The following is an 18,169-nucleotide window of genomic DNA, read 5'->3' as shown; positions in this document are numbered from 1 at the left end:
CTGACAATAAATTACCCTGCTTTCTTTGGACCCCTATGTAGGACCACTAGCCTTCACATCTCTTTTCAGGATAAGATAGCGATAGTGCTTTCGCATACAAGAGAAAGTATGGGATGCCAAAATTTCTGCAAAGGGAGGGAGCACAGCGACCCAACAAATGTTTTCTGAGCTCAGATGGCCTTGGCAAGCTCTTACCAGCACTTCCATTAACTGTAGGTAGGAACTTGCATGCTATCCATATGTTTTAAAAATGTCACAACTAATTTCTGCTAATGCCATCCGTTACTGGTTCCTCTCTACTAAAAAGTGTCAGTGACTCAAACCAACTACTGCCATACAGGAAGAACCCATTCCAGCATGTAAACTATCAAGCAAGATTTGGAGATGATCCCTGTGGTATGAACCTGCTATATTGGACCTGATCAGTCACTACCAGACAAAAGCAATTTGGCTGTTCACAAGGTGGCTGGATTACCAGCACTCATAGTTGTGCTGGAGCTTATGAAGTACAAACACATCCATTTCTGCTAAATCCATGAATGCACACACATTGTAACAGACTCAAGTGCAAGGACATTTGCAAACTGAAATTATGTACTAAAATACCTATCAAACTACCATGAAAGACTTTTTCGACTACAAATTTCAAAGCAGACGAATTATGATATTGTTTCTACTATACACCTAGCATCTTAAAAGTGCTTTACAGTACATCAAGCCTTAATTCACCAAGAAGAAATGTAATATTATTTACTTATGGGTCTTTGAAACAATGGCTAGGGATAGAGGAGAGCATGTGACTGGTATTTTATAATGCAAAAGTACGCGTTACCAATGGGAAGGTACTGTCTCTGGGAACACAGCCAATCTTCTCAGCGAAGGTATTAATTTCTAAGTAAAGTCTACAGACATAGATGCTGTAAAGCTTAGAATTCTAATTTATTGCTTGCATATCTGGCTCCGGTGGGCACAGAGTTTTTGGCTTAAGTGAACCTTTTTCCTTCTCCCTCTTCACAAAACACGCCAATACAAGCCAAGGCCCTGGCTGCCTTCAGAATTCAAATTATTGGGAAGTTTTGGGTTTGGTCCTGTCCCCCCCCATTGGTTATGGATGTGACAGCCTCATGCCGCTAATTCTCTTGTGCTACAGAACTCTATAAGGCAGGCCATGCCTAAATCTTCTTAAAGTTGGTGGGCCTCAGACTCATAAAAGAAAATAAGCTGTTTCACATTGTGATCTATTATGGTACCTAATTTGGGGCTACTTGCGTAGACAGTGGAAGTTTTATTCCCATATTAGGCATCTAGCTTTTTTTTTTTTTCTTAGCTAAAAAATAAACTAGGCAGCAGACAATGCCAACATATGTTGTTTACCCCAGACCCTCATTTGGAATTGCACAGAAGGATCGATTCTCCAACGAAGTTTCAAAATCCCATCCTACAGTCAAAAGCTCAAAATAATTCTTTCAGAAAGAATGGCAAGACGTATCTTTCAAAATATATCTGGTGGCAGGAGAAGGAGGAGAAGCAGAGCAGGGACTGGAAGCTAGGTTTCTTCCATCCCAAATGAATGTGTGACTAATACAGAGTCATCTTTAAATGCATACAGAGATTAGAAGATTTCCTGCAAACTGATAGATCTCAAATAGGAGGGACTGATGGAGTGCCCCTACAGAATACCCTCTGCACTTCCCAATCTATGATTGCAATTTCTGTTTTACAAGGTTTAAGATTTTCAATACTAGCTTAAACAATTTGCTTTCTGTCAGGTGCCTGGTAAGACAGACAGCTCTTCTTCAAGTTGACAATTTAGAAACTTTCAGGCAGAGCAGGATTTTTAACCTAATCTTCTGCTACTCATGCAGATGCCCTGTGTCAAAGATATTCTGTGTATCTGTACATGTATCTAAGATGTAACAAAAATGCTACCCATCTGCTCTTTTCAGCCACATTTCATAAGGTTGGACATGGCTTAATTTAAGCTGCAGGATCTAGTGCCCCAACAGAAACAAGTAAGAAACATTGTATATGAGTTCTCATGGGATTTAGGCATAAAAACAATGTTGAACATTTCCTTGCTACCAAGACCTTAGTTCTCACTTTGCATGATAAACTGAGGTAAGAGAGTTTAGCTGCCTAAACAGAAAGATGTTTACCCCAAAACTGACCAAGCAGGAGTTTTTGCATGTTAGTGTTGTCTACTCAAATGCTCAAATCTGTGATGTAAAACCGGTACCTGCTTCTTTCTTTTAAGATGGGATGCAACTAGTTTTGGAAATTCTGCTCAGTATTTCTCATTATGCGGAGCTCTGTCAAAGTTATTACACAGGTTCTAAGAGGTAAAGAACATAATGAGAACTTTGATCTTGGAATTGGCTTTAAGATTGCTTGTCACAGGCTGGAAGTTATTGAGAAAATATCAGGAAACACTATCCGGCAGCAACTAATAAAATCTAAATCAAAGCATGCATCTACTCTGTTGTGGGTACCCAAGGAATATAAACTAATAATAAAAAAGGAACAAGGTCTGATTCATAATAAATCAAAGTATAAAAATGAATTTAAAATCAGATGTCAAAGGCCTTGCCAGTACAAGTTTCATTAACTGTCTTTTGAACACTCTCATATTTTAAGGTACGGCTTAGGCAGAGTTTTAGAAAAACATCAACATTTTAAATCTGAAAGGAATGGAAGCAGGGATTTCTCCCCCTCTGTTCTCATCCACCTTTGTTTAACTCTATGAAACTCAGATCCAAATTACGTGCTTCTTTCAGGAGGATTCACCCCTTGTCTACTGGTCCTCTCAAAAGATCCTGCTTACTTGTCCCTGAAAAATCATAGGGAAAAATTAGTCTATTTTTGGTACTGCTGAATTTTAAAAGAGCAGGAGCTTATCCCATCATCAACACCCTTCCCTCTCACACAGTCTTGGAGAATGCAGCCTACGAAAGACTTATCAAGAAAGCAATGGAGCTACAACTCCATTCAATGCCTGGCATAAAACCATCAACTGACCTTCAGCTCTCAAGAACAATCTTTATACTCTTGTGAAGCATGCATCAGATAATATTTTTTTTTTATGGTACATTATGCAAAATCTTGCCATCTGGACAGGCAGAAATTCCTTCAAGACCCAGCTTCAGGATTCCAGCTTCCCATTGTATGAATGGAGTGTATTTTCTTTTTAGTCTTTGCAGGATTTTTACATTGATTCTCAACATTATCTTCCCACAAAGAGGAATTAAAGGCTTACTTAGAATGATTGAATCGTAGAAAAGTCCAGGTTAGAAGGGTCCTCAGAAGATCATTTTGCCCAGCCTTTCATGGGAAAGGGAGCCTGTGTGAGATTATCTAGCACCCTGTCCAGTCGCATCTTGAAAATCTCCAGTGAGGGGGACTCCACCACATCCCTAGAGAGGTTGTTCCAGTGAATGATTGTTCTTACTGTAAAAAAATTCTTTCTTTCTTATGTTGAGATGAATGTAATTAAACACGTAAGTTTATGTTCTCCTTCCAAATCAAAATGGAACTATTAAAACCAGCTTTGAAACCAATCTAGAACTTTCCCATGCACCAGAGCCAAACACTCACGAGGCCATTCCTCACAGGGGCTTGTCTACTTTCTTCTTAAAATTGCCAGTGATAGCCTCTTTCATAATCTGCTCACAGTCCACTGTCCCCATATTTGTAACATTTTCTCTAATAATGAAACCAAATATTCTGGGCTGAACATAAATTGATGTCATCATGGTTTACCCTACCAATGGCTTTCACAAAACCCCAAGTCCCTCACAACCCAACCATGTTTTAGGCCCAGAGAAACTTATCAGGAAATGCCCTTGCTTTCTCCTATAGCGTTATCTTTTCCACACCAAACTGGACTGATATTCCCAAGTAGTCTCAATCTTTTCTGTGGCATAACACAAGTTTTTCAGTCCTTCTGTAACATATTAAAAATATGACATCATCTTCCCATTCTCTCACAACTGGACAGGGAAAGGGAACATAATTGCGGCCAAAAGTAAGAACTACTCATGTCCCCCAAGCATCACAGCTCTAAAGCTATGCAGTACCTTAAACATGCCAACAGAAGCAGACAGAATATAGGACTAAACACATTTCATCTGATATATAAATCATATTTACTGTTACTCTCCATCATGCAACAATTTCATTAAAACAATAGTACAGGAAAAAACGAAACCACTAAAAGTCCCTAGGCATTACGTGAACTCTGAGCTTTCTGGTGCCATGTCAGACTAAGCCTGTCTAAACCAGGTTCCAGTGGTCCTACTTCCCTTGCCAACCCCAGCTACATGTTCCTATCTCTGTGTTGTACCCAGCATTTATGCCTGTGAGATCATACACCGAGTAATGCAGAAATCTAATGCAAGTGACAATTAAGCCAGCCAAAAAGAAGCAGTCTGTAGCGAAATCAGCCCCCTGAACTGTCTTACCACATGATCACTGGTGCAAAGGAGGAGGCAGGGACAACGTATGGTGGGGAGGGCTAAGAGGAGACTGGGATCACACAGCTGCCCAGATATAGACAGATTTAATTTGTCATGGAATGGTATCTGTTAGTGTTTGCAATCTAAAGCACACAAATAAAAGCACAAAAAGCTTCTACAGCTCCACTTCCTACTCATTTCTTTGTCTCCCTGCAATAATATAGTTTCTCAGTTCCTCTGGTTTGGTTGTATCTGGTTAAGAGAGAGGGTAATCCTGGGCAAATGTGCATGAACTGCTCAGTGAGTAACAGCCGCACATGCGATCTAGTGATTAGATCCTGCCCTAGCACAAAGACTTTCTATTATTCTCCAGTTTCATTACTAACATTCAATAGCTATTAGTTGAGTTAGCTGATTTTTATTGTTTAAAATTATATTGTGACACAGACAGACTCCTCTTTTCAAATCTGCCTCAGTCAGCACTGACAAAACAAAAAACATTCCTTGCAAATGAGTGAAAAATGATTCATGTAAAGGGACTAAAAGAAAAAAATCACACACAAAAACAAACAAACAAAAACGGGGAACAAAGCAAATAGAAAAGGAATGAAGCAATGCAAACTGAAGAAAGGAAATCCATTGGCATGTCTTAAAAAGCATTAACACTGTCAGCTAAAATAAGATCATAATTAGTAAGGGATTTAGATTCTGTACACGTAAGAAATGATACAACCTGCTAATTGGAGACGATACTATTCAAATGTTGCTGAGGAACAAAGACGGTACGTAATTATGTGCAAGGAGTGGGAGTGTTGCAAGAAGTGTTTCAATCTAGTAGACTCTACCACAGCTGAGAAAAGGCTAAAACAATAACCTTGAAAACAAGCATTAATAAGCTACTGTCACAGCACAAGGAGAATGAAGAAGAACATGTTTGTTTACACAGGGAGCCAAATTTTGCCTACAGGCAGACCTGTCTTTCACAAGAGAGTCATGTACATATATGCTTAGTATTTGTATAAATATGTGAAAGTGAAATACAGCTTTGACATAAGCTATAGAGAAGGAAGACTTCACGCCCTAGGACTGCATATTACAAAAGGTCCTATAAAAATAACCATAGTTTATAGCCTGTTTAACAATAATTTTGACAACACGAGCTGGGAGAACTCATGGTGGATTTTTTTAAATTACAAATATACATTTTTTATTAATTACAACTACAGAAAACAAATGCTCAGATCTGGCTTCTAGTGCCTGCGCTGCCATTAATAATTCCTAGTTGTCCCTGAGACACAGAAACAGCAAGCGACCTCACCTAACAGTGATGTTGTAAAAAGAAATTCATTAATACTGTATTTGTGGAGCACTCAGATACCACAGCGAGAAGCAGCACGGAAAAGCCTATGAGGAAATTAATCATTCTGCATTCAGTGCAGGATCTGGCAGATGTGCAATAAAGAAAGCCTGGAGCCTTACATTAAATATGAAGACAAGAAAAGATTCTAGCCATTACCAGCAGAAATAGTATCTCCTGAATGAACCTTATGCATTAAATGTTTGATGTATTCTCATTCAATACAAGGGAAAAGCTTCTGATTAATGTGGTGAGATTATAGCAAGTACCAGCCAGGTATTCTATGCAAAATATAGAATTTGATAACATAATTAAACTCTATCATAAATAAATGTTCTGGGACTAGTATTTCCTCATTTCCGCATGCTTAATTTTGCAACTAAATAACGCTCCCACGGTGCAGCAATTATTAGCAAATGTACATTATCTCAGCACTCAGAGGCTCCTGTCACCACAGCTCTAGGTGTGTTATGTGTTAGCACAGTAAATTGATCCATGTTTCATTGCTGCAGCTGCTAGACCACTTCTGTAATCAAGCTGCCCTGGTGTACAGCTAGCTCAAGTAAATGAGGATAGCAAAGACATGACAAAAAAAGGCTTAACAGTGGTGACAAACCTCCAGGTTCACAGCTAGCTCAGATATCTGTACTAACATTGCAACTGTAAATTATTAATTTTATTTTACTCTACATCAGTTCAGTTCTGCTCTCCCATCCACATAAGTTATGCTTTATCTTACCCCATCCGCTCAAACCTGAAGTCAGATTCCAACTTTCTCCTCCGTTAACCAATAGGGATGGCTATTCTGCTGCAGAGGAAGGATATGCAGGGACGACTCCAGGATGCTCCGGAACACGTGGAACACCAAGAGCCCCAAAAGCTATGTATGTGCTTTCTCTCCAGCCTACTGCCCATGGCTCGGGCTCCCAGCATGTTTGCTGCTTAGGAACAATCAGCTAAGTTTATTAGCTGCTGAACCACAGGCTAGTGCCTGGACCCTCCTCTGCCTAATTCAGACAGACACCACAAGTGGGAGTTTGGGTCTGTTCAGACAAATGTATTCTGGTTGTCCATCTTGAGGAGCTTCAAAACTTGGCTGAGCTATTGATACATTTACCGCTTTCTTTCCCACAAGAGGAACAGTTCTAATAAAAAAAAAGCTGCACAGCATCCTTTCCAAGACAAATCTGACCAGTTGCAGGGAAAAAAATAAATTCGTTATCTTCATGAATACACGTGTCCAAATGATGATGCACAGTTCCATTTCAAGGACCGATTCTGACTGCTTTCTGAGGATGCAGGTGGCCAGTGCCTCACGAGTGAAGAAGTTAATAATTTTAGTAGACAGATCTTCCGGGATAGCATAGCAAAGCTGAATGATATGTTTGTCCTCACTTAAGACAATGGCAGTAGGTAACAGGAATTTTTTTCTCCAGCAGTCATGAAAGAGGCTAATATAGGTACATTTTCCATTTACTATGTTATTAATATTATTGAATTAATGGAAACTGGGGTAATCTTTTTTTAAGCTAGCATTCCAGTTAGCTTCTATTTGACACAAGCAGGACATACCAGGAATCTGCTGTTCATACAAGGCCTGCTGATTTCAACATGAAATTAAGAAAACTAAATCTGATAGAATGTTAAAACTAACTCATCTCTTTTCAGGAATGCAGAACCAAATATTTACCTAGCTTTTCTGGAGATAAGAACCAAAAAGCAAACCTAAATGCCCGTGAAAGACTTGCAACAGAGCTGGCAATCACCACGTAATAATCAAGACATTCTAACAAAAATACCAGAATTTGTAGAAATTAGTAAACCAAAACATGGAATGAGAAAAAAAATCCTCATTCATAGTGACAAAATCAGTGAGTTATAATATTGACCTTAGAAAAAGGCCAACAGTACACCATGATATCTACAATTACAAGGTTCAAAGACAATGACAGCAAAATTCACAAGAATTACTATACAAAAGTGACTTAGATTCTTTGTAGCTCAGAGGTCTCAAATATATTGATGACTTCATTTGAATACGCTAAAACTTCCTGTGTTAGAAATCTGAACAACGCTTAAGGGAAACTGAAGCTAATAAAATTGTTCTGTCTGTTCAAAAAGCTCACAGGTCTGACTAATTCCCACATAAAGTGAAGGAAGCGTTAACGCCAAATATCTCACCCTTTTCTAGCTAAAAATTTTGCTCGTCTTTTTTTGAAAGAGGATAGTTTTTGATATTGGGTATTCTCACAAATGATAGATAAAATATCTATTGCCAGGTATATCAATATAAACATACAGGCGCTACCTCTCATCTCCTCTGACTTTTTTAAAGACAGTTTCACTGCCCTTGGTATTAAGACACCTATTTCTTTTCCAAAAAATCAGAAAAAGATAGTTCCTCACTTCGCAGATGTCTGACAAAGCTGATGTACTCGTACTGGTTATCAAAGGATGGCTATCACTAACTGAAATAGTCAAAGTCCTGGAATAGGCAGTGTCGTGAAATGGCAAGTCTCTGCATTTATTACATTTAAATAACATGTCGGTCTTGATCTAAAGATTATCTCTTTAGCGGACCAGGACTTCCATTAGTAATTTTCTTTTACTTGCCTAGTCAGGAGATTACAAGGAATTTAAAAAAATAAAGATTGATTTTTGTTGGAAAGAGTTTTTCTTTATTTTTTTACCCTAAACAGACATGTTATGTTAGGGTGCTGCTACACATAGCAACTGCTTTGCTTAATTCCCTTTGTAATCCATATAGTAATCAGTGTCAAAAGTGATCACCATGAAAATATATAGCTTCTCTTTGCCCTTTAAAAAATGCATCCTACCCTTAAAAAAAAAAAAATCATATTTTTATCAGATTATAGAGATAACTAGCATATTATTATTCAGGACAAGTGTGTGTGAGATTGTTAGAACTCCTAAGAGATTCTAATTTCTTTCAGCATTTCTTAAACTCTCTTTGCTATTTTTCCACACAGCTTTACATAAAGCAAGTTTAGTCATGTAGCGCCAGTGTGTAATCCCTCTTTGGATAGGGATTTTAAGGCTCAAAACAACAATTAGGAAAACATGCACCTAAGAAATACATGTAGCACAGAAAACCTGTTGGCTAACTCTGACTGATGAACTATTTTCCAGCGCTTCAGAATCATAAATATGTTGTTTTATTAAATTATTTCGCCATTGCTGAAAAGAGGAAACGATCTTGTCCCACAAGGTATGACAGCAGTCTCTCTGGTTACACTGGCTACCATTAGAATGGCTATGATGAATTTAAACATCTATCTGATCACTGCACCACTTTTTTCACCATTTGCAAACTGCAAACATCTACTTCAACTACAGTAACAGAGTTTCTGGTTTTTGATAACTATGAACCAGAGAAAGCCGCAGGATTATAGGGTAACAGTGCTAAACAAATAGTTTGCATTTTATACATCATCTGAGTCTGCTTTTTAAGTAAAAGGAACATTATGTAGCAGTCAATGGCATAGCAACATAAAGACCTTGGTCTTACCCTTTGTTTTCAAGTCGTTTAATACCTTTGATTCCACGGGCAGTATATCGCTCACTAGTTTTATCTCAATATTTCGGGATGCCAGTTCAAGCAATTTTTCAAAAAGACGCTGACCCTGGGAAGAACATTAAAGGAAAGCAGAAGATGTAAGACACAGAATTGTTCAAACAGCATATAAACAAGTTAAAGATGCATGTTAAAACAAAAACATATTGCACGACTGATGACTAAATATGTCCCTAGATATGGTTAAATCTACGCTAAAGGTTAGCAAGTCATCTTTTTCTTGGAGAAATACTGTTTTGAAGGCCAAACATGCCTCTTCTTTTTCCCAGACTGTGCAATACTATTGATGACAGGAGACACACAAAAAAGTGTCCAGTTTTTTAATGCTGCATAAACATATTTTTACATTAACTTTCTTCTAAATAATTACATTCTGTTGAATCAGGATTAAAAGTGCAAGGAAAAGAGTTAGTTACGCTTATTCTGTATCGAATGATTTTTTGTAAGTGGTTCTAGCCATAGTACAATACATTTTCAAGTGGTTGTGTGCTCATCTTTAGATGACCTATACCAGGATAGAAAACAATAATGCTATTCCTTTTTACACTGTTATTATTTCACTATTTAAGCCTTACTTCTAACAGAGAACAAAAAAATGAAATCTCACACTGAACTAGACACTTGTTAAAACAGAAATCAAGATTTTTTTTTTTTTCCACATTTTAAATCAGTGCGTTTTTCCACATCCAAGACATGAAGAAAAAGCAGACCTTCCAACTGCATAATAAATGTTTAGGTTTTAGATTTAATATTTTAACTTAAAGAAAATGCTTAGTTAGAAGCACCTAACTACATGATATCAAGAATAAAATATCCAATGTACCGCTACTGTGCTGTGTTACTACAACCACAGTTAGAGCCTGTTTTCTTACTGACATTGTAGTTTACAGCAGCAGACACCAGTTACAATTAGTAGTCAAATACACAAAAACTTTGGGTTTAATTAGCTAACAAAGTGCCTGCCCTGCCTACACAGCTCACTTTAGATTCTTTTAATGCTGGACCAAATGTAAAGCTAAAACAAAAAAGCAACGGTCATATCAATTTTCAAACAAACATGTAGAAGATAAAGCTTTCCACAGAACCATGTTAGACAATTCTCTGTACCAACTGTTACTCTAAAAATCTTTAAGGGATCTCTTCTAAAAATGGCCTATGCAAAAGCAGTTTGGGACAATGCAATCCGATATAGCATGGACTATCAAAACATAGACAGAAGCCCTCCTCCCACATCACACCCAGAAGTGGCAGACAGGGGAGAACCACCCTTTGCACTGTAATTGCCTGCACAGATTGACGCTTTGACCCTTGCTGGGACTTAAGCATTAAGCAGTCACAGAAAGTAGCTCTTCACCCTGTCTACGGTACAGACCTACTTTTTTTAATATTCAGTTATTTTGAATGTGACAAAACAAGAATACCCATCCTCCTAAAAATAGCTTTCTCAAAATTACAGAGCTGCCAGAAGCTGCAATGGAAACACAAAACTGCTGTTTATGCTTTACTTTCGTAATATATGCCTGCTTGCCTGCTCAAATCCACAGCATAGCTCCCTGCTCATCCTAGGGCTCACAGGAATTCAATATTCAACAAGATACTCACATAATGAAAACATTAGACCACAGCTAACAGAACAGGAAAACAGAAACATGCTTTGCATGAAGCTCCAAATGCTTCTTATACTCAGATTCAGAATTTCTTGAGGTGACTAGGTGGTGCCATATGCAAGAAATAACACCCATGATTTCAAGCATACACCCAGAAGCCTGACAGAGTTGCTGTGCAAGTCAAGGAGTGTCCTTCCCTCCTATTCATCATGAAGCTAAAAGGATCCTTAATCCTCACATCAGTGGTTGTGTTGGGTTTTCTTTTTTTTAAGGAGAAGCAGGGCAAATGTTACCAGAAGTAAGAATTAACGAGGTAATAGTGTGGAGGGGATAGATGCTGCATACAGAGTTATGCAGCAGCTCCCCTGTCATCCTGGGGGAGCAGAGAGGCACTGACCAGTATTCCTGGGTGACCTGGTTCCCCCAAGAGGGTCTCTCCCACAATTGCTGCAGACTGGCACTGCTAGACTCCAGCCGAATCTAGGTCCTGCAATCACTGCGCTGCTCTCTGCTGTTCCCAGCCCATGCCTTGCCCAGTCCCCTAGCTCCCCCTGGGGTGACGGGCTCCTGACGCGCCAGAGCTCAGGCAGCTTTTGGCCCCACTTCTTCTGGGTTCACCAACTGGAGACACCACCAGTTTTGAGTTTAATTAAGTTTTATCTCTGCAAAAAGTGAGCGGGGAAAATTAAGGAATAAAAGGCTTACATGACATTAATTAAATATACATATTTTTTTATACATACATATATATGTAGAAACTGCTATTCAGAAAGTTTCTATGTGTTGATTTAATTTACTGGGCAGAAAGACAAACAGAGACCCATTTTTTTTTTTGTTTGGGTTATCTGTAAAAACTGATTTTGACTAGAAGCATAGTAAAAAGCTGTAGTGTACAAAAATAAACATGGACAAAGCATTCATAAATTTGATGGAAAGTGATTCGCGTTATCAATGTGAATTAATGCATTAACTGTTCTACTAGAGAAATGCTTAGAAAGTTAACATCCAAAGCTGATAAAATAATTTGTTTCAGGGGATGGTTCTTCACATTTTTTTTCCCCAAGGTACTATTTTTGGACATTATCGCCACTTCACTTCTACCTGCACAAGATTTTATTTACATATGATTTACAAAAGCTTTGATAAACAAGCCTAGACATTCTGTATTAATTTCAGTTTGGACAAGAAAGAACATGACAGTGTTTCCTGAGTTTTACCTAATCTTAGTATGCCCCGATGTGACCAAGACAGCATCCCTGATGGACCACCTGTCTCCCACTTACAGGCCATGCTGCCAGCTGAATGGCCCACCCTATGGATGAACAGATCACTTGGAGTGCAGCCCTGCATTTCAATAAAGGAAAATACGTCTTTCTTCCCATCAGGGACACCACAAGCTGTGCATTTATAATATCCTTTTTCGTCCAATTATGGTGAAACCTCAAATTGCTAAAACATTTAAAGCATCTTTAAGTAGCGATGGTTAATACTAGGAGTGAACTCACCACAAATGTGTGCTTATACAGGTATACAAAAAACACCACCCAGTGTCAGAACTGGAAAGAATTCCCTCCGTCTCATCTCTTGCTGCATCATCCCTCAGCAGGCATTCATACGCTCACCAAGGCTTAGTCCAGACACAGTAAACAACTATGAAAAATTCACAACTTGTTTTTAAAAATCTGTACGTACTACAGTAAAGTAGGGTACTAGAAATTCTTCCTTCATTGTTAAAGAACCTGCTCCTTCTCCATTAATATTAATTTGAAACTCAGTTTCTATACTTTCTGACATGTTTACTTGCAATTTTACTGTTTTGTTCTGTGAAAAGGAAAAAGACAGGACAGAGGTCTGAAGAGTTTTGTCACTGCTGTCAGCACATTTGAAATGCTTCTGTTGAATACAAACCCTCAACGCTGTCATTCAGATTGCGTTCCCTTTGCGAGACAATACCAGGCTGCTGCGCATCTACGTGACAGTGATCAGAATCATCTCTATATACTCAGCTTGTGAGGACTGAGAACCAGTAGCAGCCAAGTGCTACGAAACTGCAGTGTGCTACCTTATACCACGTCTGCATTTTAACAAACAATACTACTAGAAACCTCCCTATGCTGAGAAAACATTCTCTTATGTTTTTCACTGGGCTGTGACAAAATAGGATGTAAAAATTAGATATCACATGAACAGACTGACATTCTCATGGTAACTTTAAACTACCATAGATGTGAAACATCAATCCCAACTGTACCTGCCATAGCCACCTGGTGAATTTAAAAAAAAAAAAAAAAAAGTTATCATTACCAAAAGGCCCTGATATTGCCCCCAAAGTAATTCCTTAGCAGTCGCTAGACAGACTGATTTCCCTTGCCTGCTGTTGTCTTTATCAGCATGCATTCCTCATTAAAAATAAAACAGGGGAGATATGAACACAAAAATGCTGTATTTACCGAAGTACTCTAAAATGGAAATATAGTGCTCTTCAGTAATGTAGATTCCTGCAGTTTAGACAATGCTTAGCTTTTTCTTTCCACAGAAATGAAACTGGTTACCTTCCAGAGCTTTCTTCTGGATTTACTCTTTATAATTGTACTAATATTTTTAAAAGTTGTCCTATGATCAAGCCTTTGAGCATATCTATAAAACATCACTAAAAATCATAGCATGCTGGCAGAGACCAATCCAGCAAATTAATCAAGGAACCCTAAATTTAATTTCTGCCATTTAATGCAGAACAGAGAAAGTCAAATGCTCTTCTCAAATTCTTCTAGCAAAACAGCTAATGAAAAGGGAGGGAATGTCAATTTTTGAAATTTCAGTCAGAGTTAAAAATTGCTTTCACTTAAAAAACTCTCTTTTTTAAATTTCTTTTCTATGCCTCAGTCTTTACTATCTGCATCGGGGAAACACCACCACCTGAAGAGGAGAGATGTCTGTGTAAAGATGTGCTTGAATACACTGCAATCTCTATAGCTGATTGTAGCCGATTTCTGTGCCATAACTGTAGCAATACAAATAAACCACGATGGTGTTAATTCATATTTGTTAAACTTAAGATTAAACTTGTGAGGAAGGACCTCTTATGAGAGCCATAAAAGGTTACTCTAAATTAAAGATTCTAAACACGAGATGAGCCAGAGGAAATGAATTGTGAAAATCATGAAATTGGCATGATCTTATGTTCACCCCTCCCTTCACTGCAAATGAGTTAAAAATCTATCTTCAAAAATTCTGTTTCCATTGTCCTCTGATATCTCTAAACATCAGATTGCCACAGGAGAAGTCACACGTTCACACTCTGCAAAAATCTCAAAGCCTCTGTAAGACAACTACCCTGCGATCTTGAAAATGCACAAAGATGACATCACTAAGTCACCAAAACACGTGGTTTTCTTTTGGATGAGAAAAACAAGTGCATAAAGCATACTCAGTATTTTGCCAAAGAAATATTTGTTTACTTGACCACCTAAGCTGTGGAAGTACACACAACACTGTGGCATCACGCATTTGCATTTGAAGACTCCAATTTAACAAGACTCATGAACCCAGGCCGCTGAGCGCAGCAGTTGTGACCTGGGCAGCTCAGTCAGCGATGATTATTTAGCTTTATAACAACAAAACATGGACAGGCAACTGTCAAGGACACTAGGTAACATACCCAAAAACAAAGAGGAAGAAAAATACAGCAGGAAATTCTGCAGTTTTTTATATATATATATATATGCATGTGCGTATATATGTGTCCAATATACATTTGGACAAAATGGACAATATGTTTACATATGGATCATATGTACATTTGGTATATAGATGTATGGGTGAATATTAAATTGCAGAATTTCCTGCTGTATTTTTCTTCAACATGTATATTGGACATATGTGTGTATATATATGCATGCACGCGTGTACGTAACTATTCTATAAACACATATGCAGAGAACATAGCTAAACCTTGTAACTAATTAAGAAAAAGCAGTCTAGCCTACTCAGCTTTTCTCCTTCAAAAATCCATGTCTGTTGAAGTGCTCTTGTAGAGAACCTTGCTTTGCAATATGCCTTGAATATTCATAAAATGGAAATTGCTAGTTATAGAGCAGGATGTGGGTCCATATGGAAAATGGTTATATTCTCAGTTTCTGGTAAAACGAGACTCATAAAGGAACTTATAGGAACGACTAGAACTTACTCACTAAGCACCAAACTACCTGGAAGTTTTCCATCTCACCCACTTACCTTTCATAAATGTTTCACTATTTTGGGACAAATATCCCTGAACTCAAATTGTAAAAATTGAGGACATTCAACTTCAGAAAGTGACTAGATTACAATTATTGAAGCTCCTCTGAAATTTCACATCCATTTTACAAGTGGAGAAAGCAGATGTAACGATACAAGTTTTGTCCCCTCCCTTTCACACACTAAGCTTTGTGCACATTCTCTGGGGCAGCGATTTGCTAAGAAACGCTGCCTCTTGGCAATTTCTTCAGCAATTAGATTGGCCAATAACAGTACAGTGTTTTAGGATGAATAGACAAGCTTGACAGAAAGATCTATCAGCTGTTCAGCCCACACTGCTGCACAAATGAGGAAATGACTGAAATATTAATTGCCTTTAAACAGAAGTAATTACTCACTTTTGTAAGACTACTAGCAGGCAGAAATAGATAACTAGAATAGAATGTTAGGAAAAATGTTTCATTTTTCTGGCTTTAACATGCATTTGAGGATGAAAGAGTAAATCCAGATCTTACATGCCTCTTCTTCCTTTCCCTGCTCTGACATTTGGCAATATCTTACAGTTTTCACTTTGCATGAGAATGGATTTGATGCTTAACTACTGAAATCGCAATTTCCAGTTTGCTATTTTTGTCCTCTGTTTGGGATTTGTTAGGCTCTGCTGGTTTTGAAGCAAATGACATGTTGAATTTTTTTCAGACAAAACATTTTTAAAAGATTCATGCACATATCAATTTATGCACAACCTAAAAAACATCTAAGGCACTATCTCTTTGAATTCATCTGCTTGAATGACAGCGCACAGGTTTGAAGTTTCTTAGGCAATAAATTTAAATAAAGCTTAGCTGCATAATTACATTGTGAAAAATCTCAATATTTTGGTAATAAATTTATTCACAAACTATATTCCAATATTTATAAGCATTCTAAAAGGAAGAGTTTGCACTACATTTTCCATTTGGCTGCTCACCTCAGATTTTCACTCTTTTAAACGGACATGCAGCAGATTTATTCTGAAAAAAAGTTAATGTATGCCATTCAACTAGGCTACAGCCTCTTTCAAAAGCAGAATCCAGTTCATGACTTGAAAACACAGGCTATTTGCAGTGTGATCTTTAGCTGCTCGGAATACCACTCTTTGTCTATCATCTACCAAAGGCATTTTTTAACTGCACAGAATCAAGAGAACTAGTGAGGAAAGCGAAGAGTTTATGACATAGTATAATAGATTCCTTACAGTTACTCGGTTGTATTTTAACCCCATTTCAGTCAGCCGAGCGGTTTCTTTCAGCAAAGAATCCATTTGGTGGAAAAGAGGAGATACTCTCAGCCTATCAATTCTTTGATATCTTAGTTTCACATGCGATACTAAGTGGAAGCCTGCCCTTACCATATTTCTAAGAGGATTGCTCTCAAGAATAAAGTGCTCATTGGCACAGCACCTACTGCTCTTATTTGCAGAAGTCTTGAACACCACTCCCTTCCAAGATTAATTTTGAAAAGGTATAAGAAATCATCTGACACATTGTTCTTTGTAAGTGTAATTCTATCTACTTGGCTGCAGAATTAATCCACATTCTTGCTCTTTTATTTCATCAGTTGCACCAAATTGGAAACATCCATAGATCTGTAAACGTATTTTCCAATTATGGATGTGTTGGTATAGGTACAATTTTGCAGGTTTCTTAAGATTACAATGACATCCTTTCCTAAGATGGAAGTGATATGAATATATGTTGGATGTTTTATCTAGTCCAAGTGTGCCACCACTCTCAGAAAACTATTGTACTGGCAGGGAAAATCCCCATAAGAAAACGTTTTTTCAGACTACCCAAACAAATAGGTCTGCTATAGGGAAGGGCTGTACTTCTAAAAAATTAATAGTGAAACAAGAACAGGTTGTTAAAGTCCCACCCTTTTCTTCGACTAGAACATACCTGGCATGCTGATGGATGACTGTGATTGAGGTCCCACTGGGAAGATACTATGTCAACAGACTTTTCAGCCATATTAAGCAAATTCATCCAGCCTTGGAAAAGAGACAAATGGGATGGTGCACTGTCTGAATAGTTGATCCCTTCGGGAATATTTTCCACAAGAGCAACCCTGAGAATAGATAAGGAAAAAATAACCACTTAACAAAAGCACTTCTCTTTATTAAAAAGTTCCAAATTGTAAAGAATGTCACGTTTTGGGCCTGTGGTTCAACATCTGCTCCCAGAGGCTCTCAGCAGTGTGTCACCCTGCAACTTGTTCTGAAGTGGCTGACTGTCATGCTCCACACTTCCCGAAACAATAAAATGCAGAAATGACCTACTGCTAATGCAGCAAAGCCAATTAAGCTTTTGAAGCTCTGCAAAATTAGCTTAAACATGGAAAAGCTTACTTCTTACAACACAGTAAGTGGGAATCAGTCCTTAAGGTAAGGATGGGAAGAATGAAATAATCTCTTCTTACTTTGCCACTCTGATCTTTGCATTTAATTTCTCCTTCTCTCCAATCAATGTGGCAAGATGTGTACTCCCTGTCATTCTCTTAGGCCTGCTTTTACAGCTGACATTTTATTACGTTGCAGTCTCTGTACAGGAATTCTCCCTTTTCAACTGCTCTCAGCTACCTCATTTTTCTTCATTTGTTTACCTGTGTAAGGTTCTAACTGGGATTCAGTGGTAAGAAAAGAAGAATTATACCCTTTTAATTTCCTGTTCTTTTTGGAAGGCTCCTTGATCCTATTGTCTATATTATTCAAAACACTTGCAAATTACATTGCATAAATTCACATGGATCCAAGAAGCTGAACAAACATTGTTGTAAACCAGTAGCTCAAAATATGCTTCTCTGCTTCATGGAAATGATGTGTTCCATTCAACATACCACCTCACCGCTAGATTTCCTTGAATTGCAGCAAGTAAAGCTCCTCTCT

At 38.0% G+C, this 18,169-nt stretch overlaps 1 protein-coding gene across 1 annotated transcript in view; it reads right to left on the bottom strand.

Moving 5' to 3' along the window:
- PLD5 (phospholipase D family member 5) overlaps window positions 1-18,169 on the bottom strand; it is a 181,557-nt gene that overhangs the window by 52,487 nt on the left and 110,901 nt on the right. The window contains 2 exon segments of the mRNA XM_054197300.1: window positions 9,338-9,452; window positions 17,184-17,352. Coding sequence (XP_054053275.1) covers window positions 9,338-9,452; window positions 17,184-17,352 — 284 coding nt within the window.

The sequence above is a fragment of the Rissa tridactyla genome, chromosome 3 (assembly GCF_028500815.1).
Source record: "Rissa tridactyla isolate bRisTri1 chromosome 3, bRisTri1.patW.cur.20221130, whole genome shotgun sequence".
NCBI lineage: Eukaryota > Metazoa > Chordata > Aves > Charadriiformes > Laridae > Rissa > Rissa tridactyla.
Note: the sequence above shows the minus strand (reverse complement) of the source record. Positions and strands in the feature narration are given on the sequence as shown.